Here is a 22,820-nt window from a genome sequence, read left to right on the forward strand (position 1 = left end):
ACCTCTAAATGTAGGATGACTGGTGCCTGTCACTACGTTTGGTGAAGAGGCACAGATTACCAAACCAGGCACCAATGAGATGGGTGCGCTTCAGTATTAGACAAGTGGAATTGAGCTACAGGGCCCATCAAACCAAAACTCAACCCCGTGTTGACCCAAAAGATGTGCTTGTCTTCCGAAGGCTGATCCCACAGGGACTAGGAGACGGACCCTATCGGCACTGGTAGTGTTACTGGTAAAAATACACATGATTCAGAGATAAACGTGGGATAAGGTACAACCAAGCACAACTTGTCTCCTGGTAAATGCAAAAGCCTCTAGGGACTTATATTATTATTCTAAATATTCTGAAGCAAACTCCTTTCCCAACAACCACCTCATATGTATAGTATTAAACACACAAAATTTCAGAGCATACTAGCTAGATAAGACACATTAAAATGAAACATTTGCCCAACAAAGATGCCAAACATCAGGGTTTGTTTTATTGCATGACGTTTGCATAAGAAAAATTATTGAAAACTGTAAGGCATCATGCAATCATCAATAAGCTAATTATTAACTGTACACTTAAGATAGGTGGACATAGAATCTAAAATTTAAAAACTAGTTCCAAAAAAGTACATAAAAATTTTAACATGATGAGCTTTTAATTATGGTTTATACTTGTAGTTTCATATTGTTAAAAAGTGCTTCAAATGTGCTGCTGGAAAGTTGCCCTTTATAAATGGCGCTGGGGGTAATGTCACAGATTATAAACTGTAAAAACTAATTATCTTTATGGAATTAGAAAGCTAACATTGTGATAGTTAAACTTACTTGAATCACTTTTCAATTCTCACTCAAATTAAGTTGATATAATATTAATAATCTAAAAAAACCTCTGTTTTCTAGCCAACAAAAGTCTATTGAATTCAAGTTATGCATGTTCAGCAATCAAATCTCTGAGTAGGCCTGAGTGGCGAGACCTGGGCCCGACACAGGCTGGTGTTAATCGATGTACTGTGCCATCCAGCGGAAGCCTTCTCCGTAACCTTGCCTTTTGAGCACGCTGCACATGAAAACTTCTAAGGGCCGGGCATTCAGTTCTTTCAGAGATACACTGCCCTAGAAGAGAAGGCAGATATTACATTCAGTGACCCCTTGATGAAATAAGAGCTCCATCCCCAGTAGAACTGTTGCTTTTATATGTCCGAGAACAAAGGGTGACTGAGATAAAGCCATGGGTGTTTGGCATTGCAGTCCCCTAAACACACAGGAAAACTCCTCCTCTCTACTTTAGGACAGAACAGGAAAGAGGCTGGCTTGTGAGGCACACAAGAATGAAAATAATCTCTAATTTAGACAATAATTACCCAAACTGGCTTCACAAATGTTAAGAACGAGCATTCTGAGTAGGTTTATGACTAAACAAGGCATTTCCTAAAATTAATATGGAATTGAGTTATTAAAAAGAAGACTCAGAAACAGACCAAAGTCTACCTTGTCTAACATAAAAGTCTCCTTCCGTAGGCTGCAGTACCTCTATACTGAAAGAGTATATGTAAACCAAGGAAATTTTGTTTGTAAGACAATGGGATTTTTCAATATTAAGGTCCCTCTCCCAAACAAACCCCAGTAGAAATGAATGAAAAAATAATGCATCTTAAAGCTTACTATTAAGTATATGGTCAGAAAACCCCCAAACACTCCTATACCCAAGCTGACATTTTATTTTTCTCTCTGGTGAAGTCAGGGCCTAAACATTGAACTGGGGGTTAAATACACAATGGTTTGCTTAAACACTCAAGTGTATTATTTGGTGGCTAATTCTGAGAATTGATGATAAATAAAGCTGAAAATTTTCATTTAGTTTCCCATAAGCGTGAGATTTGACATTTTTGTCATCACCACGAAAGGTCTCATTCAGTGGTAGAAAGAACACCTGTAAGGATATTACAAAAGACGCAAATGTATAAACACCAGTTCTTTTAAATTTGAGTGTAGGTGGTATACAATATTACATTATATCTGTTTCAGGTGTGCAATATAGTGATTTGACAATGTGATCACCCCACTAATTCTACTAAACACCTGTTACTATGCAAACTTATCACAATATTATTGACTATATTCCCCTTCACCTTTTCCACCCATTCCCCACCCCTCCCCCCAGCACTGTGGCAACCATCCCTTTGGTATGTTTTATGAGTCTGTTTTTGTTTTGTTTGTTCGTTTCTTTAGGTTGCATACGGTATTTGTCTTTCTCTGACTTACTTCACTTAACATAATGCTCTCTAAGTTCATCCATGTTGTTACAAATGGCAAGATTTCATTCTTTTTTATTACTCTGAGTGTGTGTGTGTGTGTCTGTGTCTGACATCTTTATCCAATTATCTATCAATGGACATCATATCTTGGCTATTGTAAGTAATGCTGCAGTGAACAAAGGGGTGCATATACAATGGTGCCAAAAAATGTATATGCATTTTAAGAATGGAAAAAACCGTATTAAAATTGTAATACAATGAATGACACTAGCATTCGTTTAATTAACACCATCTTTTAAGCGAACGTCATACTACACATTGCTACATAATTCAACTTCGGAAAGTAATACATAGATAACATTTCTTAAAACATGTATACATTTTTTTGGCACCTTGGTATTTTTTCAAATCAGCATTTTCGTTTTCTTCTGATAAATACCTAGAAGCGGAATTGCTGGGTCGTAAAGTAGATCCGTTTTAAGTTTCCGAGGAATCTCCATACTGCACCAATCTGTAGTCCCACCCACAGTGCACAGGGTTCCCTTTTCTCTGCATCCTTGCCAACACATGTTACTTGTTGACTTTTTGATAATAGCCATTCGGACTGGTGTGGTTTTGATTTGCATTTCCCTGATGATTAGTGACATTGAGTAAATGATAGTTTTTAACAACAAAAAAAGATAATGGGCTTGATAATAATTTTAAGACGTTTCATTGCACACATGAAACTAATATAATGTTATATGTAAATTATAACTCAATTTTCAAAAGCCAGACTGTCCCAATTGGACTAACATGCACGAGTACTGTTAGAGATAGTGTTAGAATAAACTATTTCAGAAGTAAAAATAAATAAATAAAAGACATTTATACTGTTGAATGAAATATTCACACTTGTCAGTTTTTTTTCCTTTTACCTTTCCTGTTGTCTGACCATATAAACCAAACATCTCTCGTAACCTCTCCTCACTGATGGCTTCAGGTCTGTCGATCTTATTCCCAAGAATCAGTATAGGAACATTAGCAATGGTTTCATCGGTCATTAGTGACTGAAAAGAAAAAAAAAAAGACATGATGTTGATATGAAACTATCTGAAGGGCTTATTTTGACAAGATACCAAATGTGTATCAAGGACTCATTCTCTAACATAACATGTTAGTTTTGCCAACTTTCTTTGGCAAATTTTTCCTACATTTTAAAGTGAGCTCAATGAACCCACCAGCTCAATTCTTCTCTCCCTAAGCCTCCTTCTGTAGATGCTCACTCTGCTCAATCGGTGAAGTACGGTGACTAGAGCCAACGCCTTGAAAACGGGCAGACCTGGTTTCATTTCTAGTTCTGCTGCTTCTAAGATGTGAGATCTTGGACAAATAAGCCTCACTGAAGTTCAAAGGGAAATTGGAATAGTAGCACCTACCTCATGGAGTTGATCAGAGAATTAAATGAGGTAATATGCACAGAGTGTGGCACAAAGTAGGATCAGGAATTTCCTGACCCTGTTCTATGACCACAGAACCTACCTGGACTTTTTCACATGAACAAGTATTTGTTTGCCTGCTCTGGGCAGAGGCATTGTCAGGTGAGCCTTGTCACATCATGGACCTGCTCTCTCTGTGGCCCCAGACTCGGCACTGGCCTTACCTACTGCTCCTGAGCCCCTTTCTGAAGCATTTGATCTGGGGGAGGGATGAGGGGTTAGCTACACATAGTCCTGCTCACTCCTGGCAGTGGTGACAAAGACAACATGTTATACCATTTCCAGGCTCTAGCCAACTCCTTAAGAAACTGTCATCCTAGGACTCAAGGATGACTCAAGACCAAGTCACTCCAGGAATATAGCAGACATAAAATAGACTACAAGGGCACGCTTTGCACAGAGTGACTCAAGTCTTGAGGAAGGGAGCCTGTGTTAGCCCTTCCTCAGTAGCTACTCCCTCTGTATCCTAAGTAATCACCGAGCCCCACAAGCTGCCAGGAGTTACATCAGAAAAGCTGCACTCTGATACCTAGACTTCCAACCTATTTCCTCAGCTTACCAGAGTGATACAACTATGTTTAGTTTTAATTATTTAACTTACAACAAGTTCTTCTTTTGATTCCAACAGCCTTTCATGGTCTGCACAATCCACCAGAAATACAATGCCATTGATAGCAGGAAGGTAGTTTTTCCACACCCTTCGAGCTAACAAAAACAATTAGGAGTTACATTTTATTTGCTGGTCAACACTAGCAGATGGGTGATGAAAGTATTAAGATATCAAGTGTAGTTATCTCTTAGCTGCAGCTACTTCACTACAGACTTAATCTTTCACCAAATGTTGCCAAAATCTTTCCAGAAGAAGACATTTCAGGCTTTCCCTGATTGTGGGCAAGTCAAATACTTTACTGCGCCCCAGTTTCCCACGTGAGAAGTAGAATTAGTATCTGCTACCAAGGGACAGTGATGCACATTAAGATCAGTGGAGAACCACTAATATTTTACATGCAGTCTTCATTGTCTGGCATTTCTAGTTTATCAAGTTTGGGGTTTTTTTTGGTCAGTGATAAATTTGGAGTCATTGGTAGCAGGAAAATAGTATCAAGTACAGACTTGTTAAATTAAAATAATAAAAGCAAACTGTTCTACTTATAACAGAAATTAACTAAAGTCTTTGAAACCATTAGGGTAATTTTTCCCATGACATTTTTTTTAGAGAAAACAGTTTTTGGGATACCCCAGAGGAAAATATCTTTTTTCTCTGACTTCAGTTTTATGACCTATCTTAAAAACAATAAAGAAATGAAGTCTCATATAAGCTCCATTAGGTTCTAATTCTCTCTAATCGTTATATTCCAGAAATTACATATATTTCAAACAACTATTACACGTCTTTAAAATGTGCTTTCACTAGCCACCACCACTTAAAGTCTTTTCAACTGTATATCACATGAGATTTTTAGAACGCCTACCAATTTTGTACTACTTATTTATGAATTACTATGTGCTGGGTACTGCCAAGTCCTGTTGGGGATATAAAAAATGAACAGGATTTTAGTTCCAGAAAGTTCAGGAGAGGAGATAAGACAATCTTTCGAAACTTGCAGACGTGTACACAAATGTACTAAATGCTGTGGAAGTATAGCTGAGAGCACTCCCCACGGGGAGCAACTCTTAGGGAAGGTAGCAGCACTTACACTGGGCCCCAAAGGTGGGTCATTCGTGTGCAGGTGGGGATGGCATGAGCAAAAGCACAGACGTGGGAGAACACCAAGAGGGTTTGGTTTGGTTAAAGTAAAGAGAATGGGAGGGGAATAGTGGGAAATAAAGACTTGAAAAGTAAATTGGAATCAGATTATAGAAATCCTCAATGCCACGTCAACAGGTTTGGCCTTTAATTCGTAGGAATGAGTTAGCCACTGAAGGTTTGTCATACGGAGCAGTAACATATTCATAACATGATTATGATAATAAGCAAAAGGTGGATTGAAGCAGAGAGAGATTGGAGGCTCAATTTTGCTCATATGCTTTACCACAGAAAGCAATTCAGATTTAAATTGATCAGGAGTATCATGAAAATCACACTTTGCTTTTAAAGCATTTAGCTGGGGGTAATAATTTCTAAATTTTAAGTCTACTCTGGCCTTCCTTGAGTAGATGAGATTTCATTCACTGGAACAAAATGGTCATGTTTTTATTAAGTTAAAATAAAACAAAGCTACTATAAGCGTAATAGACTCTTACCTTGAACATGTCCACCCAGATCAAAAGTTGTAAAGGTCATGCCAGCAATGGTTAGTTCTTCTGAGGCTAAATAATAATAAAAAATATTTTTACAACATGAAAATCAGAAATTCATTCATGGCATATTGCTACTTAATGTTTGATTTACTATAAGTGTAAAGGTCAAATCAAGCATTTAGGAAGTGATAAAAGAATTCTTTGATACAATTAGATATACTCCAATTCATACTGATACTAGAACACAAGTAATAGTAATATTCAAATCTAGTATTCGCTACCCACCACAATCCAACACTTACTTATTTAAAGGTAAATTTTGTCACTTTACCTTCACAATATTTCTCTTGCTGAAAATGTTAATATATTCAGACAATTTGTTGTGAATTCAAGTGATTGTTCCAACTGAATAATTTTTCCTGCAAGTCATCTTAAATGATATAGGTGAAATAAACAATTTTTTTTCATGTCTGTCATATTTCACAGGTGACAGTCTTTAATGACAAACACAATTATAATAAAAAATTTTGGCTATTATTTCTTCAAGTGTTTTTTCTGCTCCCTACCATTCCTTTCTCTTTGCTTTATTTTTCTCTTTGCTTTATTTTATAGTTTCTATTGTACTGACTTAAGTTCACTGGTCTTTCCTTCTGCAGTAATGGCACTATCTAATTTGCTGTTAATCCTATCCAGTGAAATTTTCATTTCAGATATTACATTTTTCATTTCTACAAGTTCCATTTGGTTCTGTCTTATATCTTCCATTTCTCTCCTCATGACGTTCATGTTTTCCTTAAATCCTTGAGCAAATTTATAACAGCTATTTTAATTTCCTTATCTGTTAATTCCTTTATCTTTGCCACTTCTGGATCTGTTTCTTCTGATTGATTTTTCTCCTTATGGATGATACTTTCCTGCTTCTTTGCATGTCTAGTAATTTTTGATTAGATGCTAGATTTTGTTGTATTCTTTTGAAGAAAGTTGGACTTTGTTCTAGCACGCAGTTAAGTGCTTGTAGATGAGTTTTTAAGTTTAGTTAGGGTAGATCTAAAGTAGCCTTTACTTTCAGGCTACTCTAACCCTGTTACTAAGGTATGATCCTTCTGGAGTCTCTATGGAATGCCCTGTGTATTCAACCAGGTCTCTCCAGCCTGGCTAATGGGAACATGAACGATTCCTGGTCCTGTGATAGCTCTTGGAACTATTTAGCTAACAGCTCTGCTACATTGTTGTTTCTCTAAAAATTGTTCTTTTGCCATGTGGAGTTTTACCCTATGCATGCACAGATTGGTATTTAGCTATGAAAATTTCTGGAGTTCTTTCTCTGCAGTACTCCTTTCTCTTTGGTACTCTTGCCAAGCAAATTCTAGTCACCTCAGCCTCCCCAAATTTTGGTCTCTGTCTCCTCAACTCGGCAAGACTACTGGGTTATACTTGGGTTTCCTCTCCCTGCACCATGGTCTGAAAATTATCTCCTGTGATAAAGCTTGAATAAAGAAGGGTTTGTTTTCCTTCTCTCAGGAATCAGAGTCATGTGCTAGCTTTTGCCCAATATTTGAAAACAGTTATAGTATATATTTTTGTCCAGTTTTCTAGTTGTTTACAGTGGGAAGGCAATTCCACACTCTATTACTCCTTCATGGCCAAAAGCAGAAGTCCCCTACAATTACAATGAAAGGGTCAATATTCAGGATAATTGCTAAGGCCCCAGAGTAGTTTATCTTGTTAAAAATTCTGTATATAGAGTGCCAACTGAATAAATAATTAATACAATTTGTGTTCAAAGTGTGTTCCTTTCCATAAGGAAAAATTAATGCTTGGATGTGGTTGGCAAACTACCAATATGGTTACACTCAAAAGAAGTCCCAGTTTGAGTGATGAAAATACAGAGCACTGTTAACATCCCGGGAAGTTTCCTCTTGCCCCTTCCCAGACAATCCCCAGAAGCAACCACTGATCTGAATTCCATCACCACAGGTTGGTTTTGCCTGTTCTAGAATTTCATATAAAAGGTATCATACAGTATGTAATTTTTTGTGACCCACTTCTTCCATGAGTATAATATGCATCAGTATGTGTCAGTAGTTTATTCCTCTTTCTTATTGAGTAGAATTCCATTATTTACCCATTCTTTTTTTTAATGAACATCTGAGCTGTTTCTAGTTTGGGGCTATAACCAAAAATGCTGGTATAAACATTACTGTACAAGGATTTTGATGAATATATGTTTTCATTTCTCTTAGATAAATATCTGGCGGTGGAATGGCCAGGTTATAGGGTACATATACATTTACTTTTTTCACATATGCTTTTGATTGATTGAAAAATACAAGTTTAAATGAATGTGAGTTGCAGGAAGGTTGAGATAGCATCTATTTTGTGCCATTGCTTTCTTCTGGTACTTAAAACAATGTCTGACATAAGGTAGGTGCTCAATAAATATTTGTTGAATAAATAAAAGAGAGCAACATTAAAAAATTAAAAAATGACTTACACCTAATATAAGACCACTCTGTAGTCTCTTCCAATTCTGCTGTTTTTGCAGACAATTTAATATACTCAATTTCACCATGATCATTTTTTCTTTAACAGTATTGTTCTTGTATCAGAATCTTATTTGCCAAGCCCCACTTTCTTCTCCTAATATAAAAAAAGATTTATCAATTTTATGAAATCTTCCTTTTCCAATTTCACTAACAATTTTATAGATAAAATAGTACTTTGTTTTGTTCTTTCTCCTTCCTTGTTCTTTGAATATTTACTGAACTAAAAAACTATGATATTATCTACTTTTTTGGTCCAGTTCTCGATTTTATACTCATCATGAAAGCCACACTTATTGTTTCATAATTAATCTGTGGATTAAGTTGTCTTTAAACTCTGTGTTTACTTGATTCATAGTTTTCTTCGACAATAAAAGTGAAGTCACAGTTGTTTGTAAGTTAGGCTTCTTTCTAATAATTTTGTCACTTTACCTTCACTTTCTCAAAAGGTACCTATTACATAACTTTATATACAGGATGGCATACATTAAGTGATTGACAGGGTCATTATTAATGCCTTTCAGGTAGTCTTTCTTAAAGAAAGCACAGTCAATTATTTTTAAGTTGTTTTAAAACTTTCCATAAGTATAGCAATACATGTCCTGTTTTTTTGGAATAATTTCATGGTCTTTATATTAGATACTGTTGAAGTTGTTAGGATGAGAAAAATAACTGTTTAATAACTTGAGGGTCACCAGTAAAATATAAAAGTATAATCTATCCACCGAATAAGGACTAAAATAGCACAGTTTTAAAATTTGAAAGAATTTTAGGTTATGTAAACAAGGTAATAATGACTATTTATAGCCTAAGCAATATCTGGTTGGATAGACCTTAATCATGTCATAATCCCTGAGACAGAAACTTTTTAATTCCTCTAGCTGGAGAAGGGTGTACTAACTGATAAAAAGATATGAATATTACTTCAAGATCTAAATATACGCCCTAAGAGTTGGGTCTCAAAATATACTATTTTGAGAACAGGTCAAATCACCTGATCATAATTTATACACCAAAAAACCACACCCTAAAACAATAAAACTTTTGGTTAGCACCTATGAATTGGTATCACTTGATAAAGTAATAACATTATACGGAGGAAAATACTTACTGGGATGTAACGTTGGGACATGTTGTCCAAGTCTGTCATCTTTTAGCATGTGTAGCAATGTTGTTTTTCCCGCATTATCCAATCCAAGAAATACCAATTTACCAGATTTCTTATATAATCCTGCAGAGTAAGAGCTATGATTAGTCAAAGTGGTATCTGACACAGATTTATCCAAATAAAATGACTTTCAGTAAAAGTATAATACTCAGTTTAGATAGATAATTTTCCTAATTACTCTTGATTTTTGATAAAGAAACACCTATCAATCTTTTGAACTTTAAGATTTTATAAACTGGCCTGAATAAGCCTGCATTTCTAACCTATTTTTAAGTGTTTTTTTTTTTATTTTTTTATTTTATTTTTTTAATTATTCTTTTCAATTGTGGTAAAATACATGTAACATAAAATTTACCATTTTAACCACTTTTAAGTGTCCAGTTCAGTGGCATTAAGTACATTGACACTGTTGTGTACTATTTTTAGTTTTGAAGAGCTATTTTAAATCTATTATAATTTGGGAAATCAAATCATTGTCAAACTAATCTTTGCCCCTGTCAAGAATGTGTGTGTTACCTCAACTTATCTGCAATGCCAAAATGCTGATTCCCTTGGTAATTTAGGGGTAAATACCTGTGTCCTCTACTAGAGAAACACTCATAAAATAGTTGACATCATGTATTTATGAAGCCAAATCAAAATTACAGTGAATTTTTTCAGTGAAGTTTAGTTTATTGTCAAATTTTCCTGAGAATAAGGTTAAACTATTCACAGGATTGCATAAAAGTAAGCAACAATAAAGAAACAAATGTGTAAGTTTAGATGTATCAACCAAGCACTGATAGATAAAGTGATAAATAGAAGACAGACAGCATTGACCAAACTATCCTAGACTGGCATTTACTGCAAAATTCCATATTGAGCTTTATTATTTTCTTGAAAGACTTTTCTAAAGAGCAGTTTTAGGTTTACAACAAAATTGAGAAGAAGGCACACAGATTTCCTACGTATCCCCACACAGGTAACCTCCTTCATTATCAACGTCACTCACCAAAATGGTACATTTCTAACCAAGGATGAACCTATATCGGCACATAATCACCCAAAGTTTACCTTAGGGTTCACCGTTGGTGTTGTACATTCTATGTTTGGACAAAGGCATAATGATATATCCATCATTATAATATCAGAGTATTTTTATTGCCCTAAAAATCTTCTGTGCTCTGCCTATTCATCCTACTCCACCCCCACTGATCTTTTCCTTGTCTCCATATTTTTGCCTTTTCTAGAATGTCATATAGTTGAAATCACACAGGATGTAGCCTTTTCAGATTGGCTTCTTTCGCTTAGTAATATGCACTTAAGGTTTCTCCATGTCTTTTCATGGTGTAATAGCTCATTTATTTTTAGTGCTGAATAATATTCCACTGTCTGGATGTATCACAGTTTATCCATTCACCTACTAAAGGACGTCTTGGTTGCTTCCAAGTTTGGGATATTATAAATGAAACTGCTATAAACATCTGTGGGTAGGTTTTGTGTGGACATAAGTTTTCAACTTTTGGGTAAATACCAAGGAGCACGATTGCTGGATTGTATGCTAGGAGTATGTTTAGTTTTGTAAGAAACCACCAAACTGTCTTCCAAAGTGTCTGTGCCATTTCGCACTCCCACCAGTAAGGAATGAAAGTTCCTGTTGCTCCACATCCTCACCAGCATTCAGTGTTGTCAGTGTCTGGATTTCGAACATTCTAATAGGTATGTGGTGGTATTGAAGTTTATTCTTCATGTGTTTAATTTTCTAACACCCATAGAATTATATGAGGACAGGGATATAGTAGCAGCTCGAAAAATATTTACTCAGTCAACAAATGAACTTTTAGAGACATGAGGCAATTATAGGGTCAGGACACCCATTTTCTAGTAAGTTCGTGCCAAAATAACACATAGTTCTTTATACACATTTAAATTTAAACAGTACATTGTTTGAAGTCCTAATCTTTTGATCACCTACTGGACCAATAATTCTGATCCTACGGGGAAGACTGTTCCATATTTACTTGAGCTTGGACACTACATTAGTCCTTTATGAATTCTGACTAGAAATTTCTTTAAACATTTCTATTTCTTAAAAGGTTTCTACATAGATTGTTTCTAACCAATGCAATCAATCTTACCATCCTAACTTTAAAATAGTAAAAGTGTATTGGATAAGATTCCAAAAAGGAAAATCTAGAATATTTAGACTTCAATCTTTAAAGTGGGTTGGACTAAATTCTTATTTTGTAGTAGGCACTGTTAAACACCAGTATATATTATTTCATTTAACAATATACCTCAAAATACCTCTTTGAAGGAGGCATTATTATCCTCCTTTTTACAGAGGGGAAACAAAGGCTCAAAGTTAACTTGCTCAAATGCTGAAGTCAGATCTGAGATTTGAACCCATGTCTGATCCCAAAGCTTTGGTTCATTTCCATTTTTGTACACTGCCTCCCAATGTTAGCCATTTCAACTTTCTTGTTCTTGATTGTGATGCAATCTATTTAGTCACTTCAATATAATTCAGCATAGACTCATTGTTCTGTAAACTGAGAAATAGACTCCAACCTGTTACAACCCCAAATCCCAGCATAATAGTTTAAAAACCCCTATTTCTGACCCAGATGCTTGTTAAATATGTTACAAAATACTTCATTCTGATAAAATGACTTAAGAATTCTCTTGGAGGTAGTATAGCGAGATCTAATATTTGACCAGTATAAAATGAGAACTTTTATTTTAAAAAAGAAAAAAAAACAAACCTTGGTTTTTAACAACTTGCAAATACTGAGGTTCAACTAAGAAATAATAGTGACAAAATTTGATCTTATATTTTTATCCTTTTAATATATAGTAGTTAAACAAAATTTACACATTTTCCAAACAAAATTTATTGCTTTGGTTAAGATTATGTTTGTGGAGAAAGAAATATTTATAAAGGAGATACCATTGCTTAAGTATGGCTGTGGCCAGTTTAAACTATGTTGACCACTCTGTAATTACATGAAAGCTTCTCTTTCTGCCAATTCACATGATGATTACATGGAGACTAAACTTAGGGCAAAATTTGAAAATGGGAGACCAGAAATATTTTCATTAATGATTACAATAACAAAGTTGTATATATCTCAATATAAAAGTTAATGAAAAGCTTGTTTCACTAAAACAAGGTGACAAGTCAAGGGTGTCAATAAACGAATGAGAAGCTAAGATTTTTCCTCTCTTTAAAATCGATAAAGAGAGGAAGATCACTGGGCAGAATTGCTGGGTAAACAAGTCTCATTTAGCAGATTAAAAAACGCCATTTATGATACGCCAGCCACTTTATAGAACGTGCCTTTTTATAACAAAAATAATAAATTGGATTCCTGTGAAGATTAAATGAGACAAAGCATGTAAAGCACTTAGGTAAACTGGCTAAAAAACGGTAGCTATTCCTGTTAATAATATTCCTAGCAACAACCTTAAGAAATAGAAATTATTATTATTATTATTACAGATAAGGAAACTAAGGCTAATGTGGAGAATGTGCCCAAAAGTACATAATTTATAAAGGATACAATGAGTAATTAAACATATTTGTATGATTTTAAAGCCCACATTCTTAACTACTGGGTTATATATAAAGAGGCTCTACACAAACAAGCACTTTTATATCATTCGGCTTGAATGGATAACAAGACAGAACAAAGGGCCAACATTACCTAAAAACTGTAGCACACTGCTGAAACCACTGTAAATCCAGTCAAATATGAAGGACATATCCAAATCTTATACGGTCTGAAAAAAAAGTGTTTTCAATTTAGTAGTCAACATTAAACGCCAATATACATTAAATGCCAACAACATTAAACACCAACTCTGAGTAAATAATCCTACTACAACCACCTACTACGAAGAATTAAACACTTAATCCAGGCTGGTTTAACCTCATCTATATTGATGCATAAAAAACAAAAGGCCATTAAAATACCAAGTAGAGACCATTCTTTGCCCATCAAAGTAACCAACATGAAAAAAAGAATTATAACAGCCAGGACTAGAAAAGATGTGGTAAAAGAAGCATGTTAGTGGCAGTATATAAATTGGTGCAAATCTTTTTCCAAACCAGTTTGGCAATAATATATCTGTTGATACCATCTGACCCAAGAATTCTACTTTTAGAAATTGTCCTAAATTTGGAAAAGCTTTTTATATAAAGATGTGATTAAAGGGTTATGTAGGAAGTATTTTGGAAATAATCCATATTCAACAGTAAATTAAATCAAGTTAGTATATGGCCTATGGAATATATACCAAAACAATGGAGGCGGGGAGGAATATTTACCAAAATAAAGTGGGAGAAGGGAAAGCAGGAAGAAGAAAGTTTATGAATAATGAAATAAGTTTCCAAGTCTGATTATACCTATACAGAGTAAAAACCCTTTTTCTATTTGTTTTGGTCCTTTGTAGCAGTTGGTACCAGGTGGTAAATTTCTGTGTTTGTTATTTTTCTGCATTGCTCAAATTTTAATCAATTACTGAATGTTAAAAATTCTAAAGACGGTAGAAAATGCAGAGTATAATTCAATTCAGCATTTCATGACACGTGCTTGATAAACTAATAGTGTTAATAAGGAAAACGAGGAAAAAAGCCTCTTAAGAAAGATCATGTACTGTATACAGAAATATATTTTCATATTAACAAAGTTCATTTTCTAGAGCTGAACAACAACAAAACCCAGTCCCAAAACTTGGGCCAAATCCAATGAGTTTGAAGGGTTGTGCTATCTTTGACATTCTTTAGACAAAGCATAACACACAACACTGCTTTCTTTAACTACCTCTCATTCCAGTGGGCTGCCAAGCTTGACACAGATGGGCCCCCAAACTCAGAATTCCTAGAGGATAAGGTGTTAACAGACCATATGGTCTGAGAGCAGGAGACAGAAAAGAGACAGCCCACCTCCAGTCTGTACGAGGCACAGCAGTGTTTACTAGGTGCCCTGGATTCTGGCAATAGCCTCATCCCTCTACTATCCCCTTGAACTAGTACGAACAGAATTTTGTTTTTGCAACCTGTTGATTTCGTGATTAAGAAAGAGTGACTGGCAAATTGTGAACAGTTTCATGTGTCAGTATCACAAGAAGGAGAACTACACCAGCAACGTGTGTGTGCATTATATACACAAGAATCTAATATTTCAGAAGTTATTTTATTCAAATTGAAAATTATACCTCCTTCTACGATTATCATTCTAGATCATGTAGAAATTGAAACTTGTAGTTAGAGAAAACATATAGAAGTGTCTTATCTCTTTTTAGGTATGATACATGTTAAAGAGAGTCATAATTTTCAGTGTAGAAAGTCCAATAAAACAGTGGTGTGCTGAGATATTTAATTCAATATATGTTTACAGAGCTCATATTACGGCCAAGGTCCTAAGCTAGGCATCATGAGGAACACAAATATTGATGATAAACATGGCTCCGTCTCTCAAAAAGGTTATAGTCTCTCAAAAAGGTCAGTTAGCGACACAAATGTGATTTAACTGCAAAATGTTAAAACTGCATAGGATATTATTTAGGATGGTAAAAACTTACCCTATAGAGTTTCAAGACTTACACAAGCATGAAGAAAACAAAATGCCCATATTGTAAATCGTAAGCTACTAGGGGATTAATGATCATAAAAGCATAAAAACTGAATAAAAATAAACAGAAATAAAAATAAAAACGCAACAGGAAGAGGGATGGTATGCTCACAAGTCCTGCTTATCTCTATATCCAAAGTCCTATTCCCATGGTTCTATGGCGACGAGGTGCAGCTAAGGAAAGGTTTCTTGGGAGATGTTTAACTCAAATCTCGAAGATTAAGTACGAGTTTGCTAAAAGGTGGTAAAGGTTATACCGTGTACAGAGGTATGAAACTGAATGGGTGAACGGGTACAGCACAATGTCAGGTATTGTTAGATGATATGATCGGAGTTAGGGAACTGCAAACTGAGAGTAAAATTCAATGGGTAAAATTAGTGAGGTCGGAGCCAGAGTGATGAACAAATCTGAGACTAAATTTAGGCACTTGGTCTTCATGCTTGCTACCTACATATGTAAATATAAGAAACAATACTGAATCAGTCTTTCAATTTCATAAAACAAAGCAAAACAAACAAGCAGCTACCATATATTGAATGCCTATAAGCAGTATGGTCGAGAGGTTAGAGCAGGAGCTACGGAGCCAGGACTTGACCACTTACTGTCTGTCTACCTTAGGAAAGTGACTTCACTTTCCTCACCTATAAAATGGGGGTAATAGTAGCTACCTGAGATGGCTGTTGTGAAGATTAAATAATTAACACACACAAAGCACTCAGTATCTGGCATGGAGTAAGCATTTAATATTAGCTGCTGTGATTATTTCTTCTACTGTACGGCCCAGTACTGCTGTTTCCCCGAAAAGAAGACCTAGCCGGGCCATCAGCTCTAATGTGTCATTTGGAGCAAAAATTAATATAAGTCCTGGTCTTATATTATGTAAGACCTGGTCTTACTTTACTGTAATATAATATAAGACATAAGACCCGGTCTTATTTTACTATAGTCTTATATTAATTTTTGCGTCAAAAGACGCATTATAGCTGATTGTCCGGTTAGGTCTTCTTTTCGGGGAAACACGGTAGACACTTTACATGTCTCCACTAACCACCCCAACAACCTTTCAAAATAAATATTATTGTTCCCATTTTACTAAAGATGAAACTGAAACTATAATAATTAAAACTCAACTATTACTGATTGGCACATCTAAGTTTCAAACCAGTCTCTTTCTGATTTTCATGTCCATGCCGTTTCCCTTACATTGCAGTGGCTCTCTAAAGCTTTGTAATAAATAGTTTTAACGGTTTAAATTTGTTTAAGTGATTATGTACCATCTTTAAATCACTCCAGCTCACAACTCTGACATGTAATTCCTTCCTCTCCCTCACATCCCATATCCAGTTATTCCCAAATTCTATGAATTTCTGTGAAGTCTCGAACTATTTGATTCCTACAGGAGCCACCTAGTGAAGAACCTTTTGTAACATTTCTAAACTACCATCTTAACCTCAAAATTTGTTTCTACCCATCTCTGCATGCCCTCCACACAGTTTCATCAAAATGTCATCTTGGGTGTCACCTGTATAGTCAGAGTGACTATAACTCCCAGTTTGCTGGGGACATTCTTAGCAGTTATCTCAGTGTAATTAATACTGCTTCCTTTTTCTCTCAAAGGGGTCCTGATTTAGGTTTCAAATTATGTGGCTACCCTATACATGTGGATGAAGAGCCACTGGACATGTGTGAGCTGAGAAATGATTCCATCAAACTCCTAGTGCAGTATTCCAGAGCTTCTACTAGCTACCTTCTACCGCGTTTCCCCGAAAATAAGACCTAGCCGGACAATCAGCTCTAATGCACCTTTTGGTATTATATTATATACCCAGTCTTATATTAATTTTTGCTCCAAAAGACACACCAGAGCAGATTGTCCGGCTAGGTCTTATTTTCGAGGAAACATGGTAGCTACCTTTCCAAGCATAATCCGTATTACTCCCCTACTTGTAGCTTCCTCTGGGTCAAGTAAACCGCTTGCCATTCACCGCTGATGACCTGTTTTTTTACCCCCTTCAAACCTCTACCCATTCTCCTTCCCAACATCAGAGTGTTCTCCCACCATCTCTGCCTAAAGTCCTCCTGCCTCAAGCACCAGTCAAATGTGATGGAAGAAATGAATTCTCACTGGAGATGGTCTTTAAGGGACAGATAGGGGTGGAAGAACCAACAGAACCTCGGAAGGGTAGAACTAGAAGAGACAGCGGCAATAGTGGAAAGGAAAGAAGTTAGCCCCATCAAATACAACTGCAGAGATGTCATAGCTGGCTTTGGTGACAAGGAGACAATGAGCATGAGAGCATGAGCCTGTTAAAACAGCCTGCAGTGGCGTGGTAGTGTGGGAGAGCCTCTGACCAGTATGTACAACACAGCAGAGCCTATCCCCATGATTAACTGTGTGACCTTGAACACGTTACAAGTTTCTTCTGCAAAGTCTCTCAGGGTGTTGTAAGGATCAAATGAGATAAAACGAGCAAAGTATTTCATACCTGGTTGCTGTTGTTATTGAGAAGTGAATGGGACAGCAGGTTAATAGGTGGAGGCAGTGAGGAGAGATCCTCTTTCAAAAAGTTTGAAATGAAATGAAGGAAATGAGATTTTCTTCTTAAGGGTGAGGCTTGAGTATGTTGATGAACTGAAGGGAAGGAGCAGTTAAAGATGAAGAGAAAGTAAAGGAAGGAATTAACCAAAAGGGGCAAAGTTTCAAGAGGAGCGTGGGTTGAGAGTACATCTCTTCCTGCAAGATTAGAAGGGAGGGCCAGGAAATGTATAGTAAAGGTGGCAGGAATCTGACTCCAAAAGTGAAGAAGGGGTGTACAGAAAGTCTGAGGAGCAGAGTGAGGATCAGAATAGCTACTGTGGGGGAAAAGACCAAATTAAAGATTGTTTAAAAGAGCCAAGTTCTCAGCTGGGGTTGAAAACATTCACAGTAGGGCCAATCTGCATTGATTTCCAATTTCTCCTGTCTCCTCCTCACTCTCACGTCCCAGCAATGCTCAGCTTTAGAGAACACTGAGTGAACAGGCACTTGGGGCTTCCAGAATAGGGACTATAAAAAAGACAAAGGAAACAGGAAATTGAGAGTACTAGTGAGAGGCTGAAATGATCTGATCAGACGTTCAGGCTGAGTGGATAAAGGTATAAAGGCAGGCAGTGCATGGGCATGGGCATGGGATGGGGATTAAATGCAGGTTTTTCACAGTAGAGAACTGGGAGAAGAGGGGGAGAGTCTTTAGTGGGAAAGCAGGCGCAGATGCAGTAAAAGGCTGAGAGAAGTGAAAGGTGGGCCATAATTGTGCCAGCAAAGTGAAGGAGAATCCAAGAGAGGATCAGGTCTGGGTGGTGGCAAGCTCCAAGGCCTGGCCCTGGCATACACAGCTGAAGAGAACTGGCGTGAAAGCTAAGGGAAGCCAAACTAGGATACACTGGCCACACTGACAGTCAGTGGAATAACCTAGAAGAATGGAGAGCACTGCTTTAGAAAGCAAGACTGAATCAAGTGGCAAAGTCCTTACTGAAGGTGACTGTTGGAGGGTGTAAGGACTAATTGAGGGTAGAATGGGGTAAGCCTTGAAGGAAAAAGGATTTTTTGCATAAGGATGGTACCAATTTGCTGCTATAAAATTTGTCCTAAGAAAAATAATTTAATAACATATAGGGAAACTCTGCTTTAGTAGATAATGAGATTATGTATATTTCTATAAAGTCGTGGTTTCTAAGAACCTTAAAACAAGCTAGGAGTTGTTAGTCGTTTTAAAGTAGAGGTAAAAATGCTCAACTAAGAATAAAAGTTACTTAGCTACAAACAGATACCTGAGCCCTGAGAACAGGTTACACAACATCATGAATACCCTATTAAGACATATGAAGAGCAAAGGTCAAAAACAAGGAAACATATACACGTCAGCAGATTTATTTATTGCACGAACACCAAACAGGAAAAGTCTCTATGCAGATTAGAAAAGTGATCTACTCAAGTAACGTGAAAATCAGTGCAAATAACTCTCAGATTACAAATAACTTAAAACCTTATTCCATTAAACTTCTACGGATGATTTTCATTTCTATGAAATGTCCAGAATAGACAAATTATTAAAATACATATATTAGAAGTTGTCAGACCAGAGGGGAAGGGGAAATGGGAAGTGACTGCTAATGGGTACTAGGTTTCTTTTCAGGCTGATGAAAATGTTCTGGAATTAGATAGTGATTATGATTGCACAGCTCTTGTGAATATACTAAAAACACTGAATTGTATTTACAAGGGTAAATTTTATGGTATGTGAACTATCTCTCAATAAAGCTATTATAAAAAAATAAAGTCAAATTAAAAAATTTACATGGCCTTTTAATATTTACAACAAATTTATTTAAATAATTAGGCAGAACCATTTAGGTATGAACTTTAAAAAAACACACATAATATGACAAGATACAAGTGCTCCAAAAAGTACTGCTGGAAAAAATAAAAGCTACCATAGTCTAGAGGCAAATATGATATCAGAGTAGGATTAAAAAACCAATACATTAATAACTTTGGGAAGTAAAGAATGGTAGAGCTGTGGTGAAATGCAGAGTACCTATCCTAGAATTAAAAAAAAATATGGACTTAATATGCATCTTCTATTATTTCCATCTGTTGAAATACTATTATTTCATTGAGAAAGCCAATCTTTCTGAGCCCATTTCCTCCTACATATAACGGGAATACCACCTGCCTCACAGAGTTGTAAGAATGATTAAATATGATAATGTACCTGAAAACACCTTGAATATTATTCAATACAAGATGGTATCCACTTATTCAGACTAGGTTAAAATTAAATGCACAAAACTTTAAATGCCAATTTTCAAATTAACTTAAATATGAAAACATTTTTAATGATATTCTGATTTTACTTTAAATATTAATGCAATACTTGACTGTCACCAGAAAAGGTATGAGACTAGTTTCCTTCAACTCCAGGTTAAAAAAAAAAAAAATCACTAGAAAAGATTAATCACAATTTTCTACCCAATTGTGTCAGGTTTATGATTAAAACATGTACAAAATACAGAAGATGAGTATACTTTCTGTAAGCTAATTTAGGAATTATATACACATCTCTCTCAAATTCAAACAGTACTAGAAATATAAAGAAGGCTTGACCATGTTTTGTCGAATTTCAGCAAGGCCCTGTGCATTACTAAGGATAGACAGTAACAATGCTGACTGTTTCAAGACAATGGCTGCTTTAGAAATATTCTCCCCTACAATTGTTAGATTTTCTTTCTATAGCCTTTAAAGTTTTGAAACAGTGATGTAAATTAAAAAATATAGAAAACGTTTTAGGATTGAATGCATAGCAATCACAAAAATGGAACAAGACCTTTTGGTTCACGTACTTAACGAAAAGTATATAGTCAAGTTTCCTGTAGGGAAGTGACACTTGATGGAAAGAAGGTTAAATCTTTGACAAATATAAACAGTAGGATTTTTTTTTTTAAGAGTGAGAGAAGGGGGCGGGGAAAATCTATATTACAAAAAAAGTTGTTTGAGTCTCAGTACTGAACGTGCCTATATTTAATTAAGAAAATGAAAATCGACATAATGACAAATTCAGTCCTTAAAATACTTTTAACTAAAATTGTCTTAAAAGCTATATGCAAGGAAGAGAAACTTTCAACACTGTGATTTTAAAATTATTTGCTTAGTAATGTTTTACAGAGAAATAATTTAAATGAGTTTCAGCCACATGTACTTAAAGAAGAGGGTGGAGAAACAATGAATCATTACTATAGAATTCTGATTTGTAAGCTTCAAATGATGTGGCAGTGATTTTTATTTCTGATAGGCTTATCTTTTGTTTCAATTCTTGCTTGAAGTGGCAAGGAAAGGTAGGTTAAAATATAATCTTCCTTATTACTGAAAATGCTTCTCTAACATTTCTAAAATAAAGGCAATGGCAATACCTTCCTTTTCTGCAAACTCAGAAAATGCCAATGAACTATAATCTTAAGTATCAAAATATTTTGGTAACGAATGCAAATCCACTAAAACAATATTAGATATACACATTGCTTTGCTATATCAGCACCACTACTTATTAACAAATTGTAAAATCTCCCTTTATTCCTCATCTGTAAAGTAAAGATGATACTACTTACTACCTTCCTTAGTGGATTGTTGTGCGCATAGCTAGCGCCTTACATAGCAGTCAATAAAAACACTTTTTCTTTCATTTGCTTCAATGAGACTTACTCTTAACTAGTATTTAACACTAAACATAGGACGTTCTTCAGAGTAAGGCACGTGGTAATACAGAGCTTGATATAAGAACCTGCAAATATATTAGGTTTAATTTTTCAAGATAAAAGGATTTCTTCACCTCATTTTACCCAATGTATCCAATACCTTAAATTCCTGACGAGTTTGGTTCTTCCGGCCAACGATGTCAGTTTTCGCGGTTGTCAAAACAAATTTCTATCTTGTTGAAAAATCTTGAACAATTTATAAATCATTACAGTTTTCCCCCAATAGCGTATCTTTTCCCCACTCAAATGAGACTTGGGCATGGCAAAACGTTAACTACTACTAGTAAGGAAGCTCGGTTTACCCCTAACTAATCGGAGCTGAAAAACAACACACCGCTACACAACCTCTTGAGCTGTCATCAAAGATTCCCGCTGCCTCCACCTTAGCAGGTGAGGAAACTGAGGCCGAGAGGAAGGAAGGACTTGCCCGCAGTTTAGAGTCCTGTCGTTCTTTCCTGAACTAACCCACTGTTTGACAGCAGCGGTGACCTACCCGGAGGACCATCACAGCAGCCCCCGCGAGTCAGGAAAGGAGCTCATTCTGCCTCGCGACTCCTGATTCCGGGGCAGAAAACAGGCGCCCCTTCCTCGCCCGGCCACAGGCAGGGACCCGGGTGGGCCAAGACCCCAAAAGTGCGCCTTCCCCGGGTTCACAGCTGCCGCCCACAGGTTCTCCCGGGAGGAAAGGCCGCCGCTCACCTGCGATCGGAGAGAACGCAATTCCTCGCTTGGTGTCGGCCCTACACCCTCGAGACCCAACTGCAAAGCGCGATGGCTGCCGCGGACCCAGGTCGCGTCAGCTCCTTCCGGGCCCTGGGTGCTTCACTCCGGACTGTCCGCAGGACCGTAGAGCAGTGCGACCGAAGTTCCGCCTCCTAGGAGTTCTGCCTCCAATTCCCTGGCTGAGCTCTCCTGTGGGCCTGGCCGGCCTCCCCGCAGCCCTGCCTCCACAAGAGCTCCAAGGGGCTTCAAGGGCCTGCGGGCACAAGCAGAGAAGGAAACATTGGTTCCCAGTTTGGGGAAATTATCCGTGACATCGTTTTTTAAGAATACACTTTTAAAGTACACCTGTTTCTCGCATTAACAAATGATTTACAAATTGTAACTGTGCCAGGTAATGTGTTGGGTGCTAGGTATTGAATTTTAAACAAGACTGTCTTGACTCTGCAGTTCTTGCTAATGGATTAGCGTTACCTTCCTTAAATGTGTTTAAAAGAATGTTTGGGTGTCTTGA

General features: G+C 36.4%; 1 protein-coding gene across 3 annotated transcripts; it reads right to left on the reverse strand.

Moving 5' to 3' along the window:
• Positions 1–463: 463 nt before the first annotated feature.
• SAR1B (secretion associated Ras related GTPase 1B) lies at positions 464–22,682 on the reverse strand. Of its 3 annotated transcripts, XM_074313529.1 has the most exons (8): positions 22,286–22,393; positions 21,687–21,772; positions 13,366–13,441; positions 9,623–9,742; positions 5,972–6,037; positions 4,329–4,432; positions 3,167–3,298; positions 464–1,107 (listed from the first exon to the last, which is right to left on the reverse strand). In XM_074313529.1, the coding sequence occupies exons 3-8, from the start codon at positions 13,421–13,423 to the stop codon at positions 991–993; spliced, it is 597 nt and encodes a 198-aa protein (XP_074169630.1). In that variant the 5' UTR covers positions 13,424–13,441; positions 21,687–21,772; positions 22,286–22,393; the 3' UTR covers positions 464–990. The 3 variants fall into 3 exon arrangements, with proteins under 3 accessions (XP_074169630.1, XP_019595820.1, XP_074169631.1); XM_019740261.2 differs by lacking the exon at positions 21,687–21,772 and having other exon boundaries at positions 22,286–22,682; XM_074313530.1 differs by lacking the exon at positions 21,687–21,772 and having other exon boundaries at positions 22,080–22,366.
• Between the last annotated feature and the right edge of the window lie 138 nt (positions 22,683–22,820).

This window comes from Rhinolophus sinicus, linkage group LG10, assembly GCF_036562045.2.
Source record: "Rhinolophus sinicus isolate RSC01 linkage group LG10, ASM3656204v1, whole genome shotgun sequence".
NCBI lineage: Eukaryota > Metazoa > Chordata > Mammalia > Chiroptera > Rhinolophidae > Rhinolophus > Rhinolophus sinicus.